Genomic DNA, 707 nt, shown 5'->3' with positions numbered 1-707 from the left:
TGCGGCCTCTTCTGCACGTCCAGCGTCGCCACGTGCGTCAACACCGTCGTCGACATTGTTGGCCAATCGGCCAAGGTGACGCTCAGCTTGGTGGCCCAGGACTACACTGGCGCGATCAAGACTGCCGTCCAGACGGGCGGCAAGTACATCAGCTTGGATGCGTGCCCCAAGTAACGCCAATCATCGTTCGTTCAAGTAGTCGAAGACCATGTTGCATATTCGTCGACCTCGTCAATGTAGCGGGTTGGCATACATGTGTGTAAGGAGCAAAACTCCAGAAGAAATTCTGTGTTTGTTACGAGATTGTCTTTCCACGCGTCTTCTTCTTTAATGACGACGAATCTGAGTTTAGTGTGTTGCCCAGATATGATCGCAATGCCACATTTGCTTTTCACACTGCTGGCTCGTTTGATTTTCACGTGAACGACCGCTTATCTCTATTTTCACCGATACAGAGAGACAGGTCCTCACTCGTGAAGCTCGCGTGTGGATTCATTTTCCACCTAGAATCCAAATACAGCATTCTAGCCGATCCGAATGCAAGCGTACAAATGCATGCAGGCCATTGGTCGCTTTCTAGCCAATGGCCTCACCGCCAGCCAGGCCTGTCCCATTGACCGACGAGATGGCGACACTGGAGCGCCCGCTGGGCCTCCAGCTCTCGTACTTTCGCCGCTTCATGGAGCTGCACGGCGGGCGGTGCGTCT

The 707-nt window shown here is 53.5% G+C and overlaps 1 protein-coding gene across 1 annotated transcript in view; it reads left to right on the top strand.

Moving 5' to 3' along the window:
• Positions 1–625: 625 nt before the first annotated feature.
• Positions 626–707, top strand: part of SPRG_21699 (hypothetical protein) — a gene marked incomplete at both ends in the record, with an annotated part of 2,216 nt that continues 2,134 nt past the window's right edge. The window contains one exon of the mRNA XM_012355605.1: positions 626–699. Within this exon, the coding sequence (XP_012210995.1) occupies positions 626–699 (74 nt within the window). The remainder of the gene's footprint in view (positions 700–707) is intronic.

This window comes from Saprolegnia parasitica, assembly GCF_000151545.1.
Source record: "Saprolegnia parasitica CBS 223.65 unplaced genomic scaffold supercont2.272, whole genome shotgun sequence".
In the NCBI taxonomy this organism is placed as follows: Eukaryota; Oomycota; class Saprolegniomycetes; order Saprolegniales; family Saprolegniaceae; genus Saprolegnia; species Saprolegnia parasitica.
The sequence above is the reverse complement of the archived record's forward strand: the minus strand, read 5'-3'. Positions and strand labels throughout refer to the sequence as shown.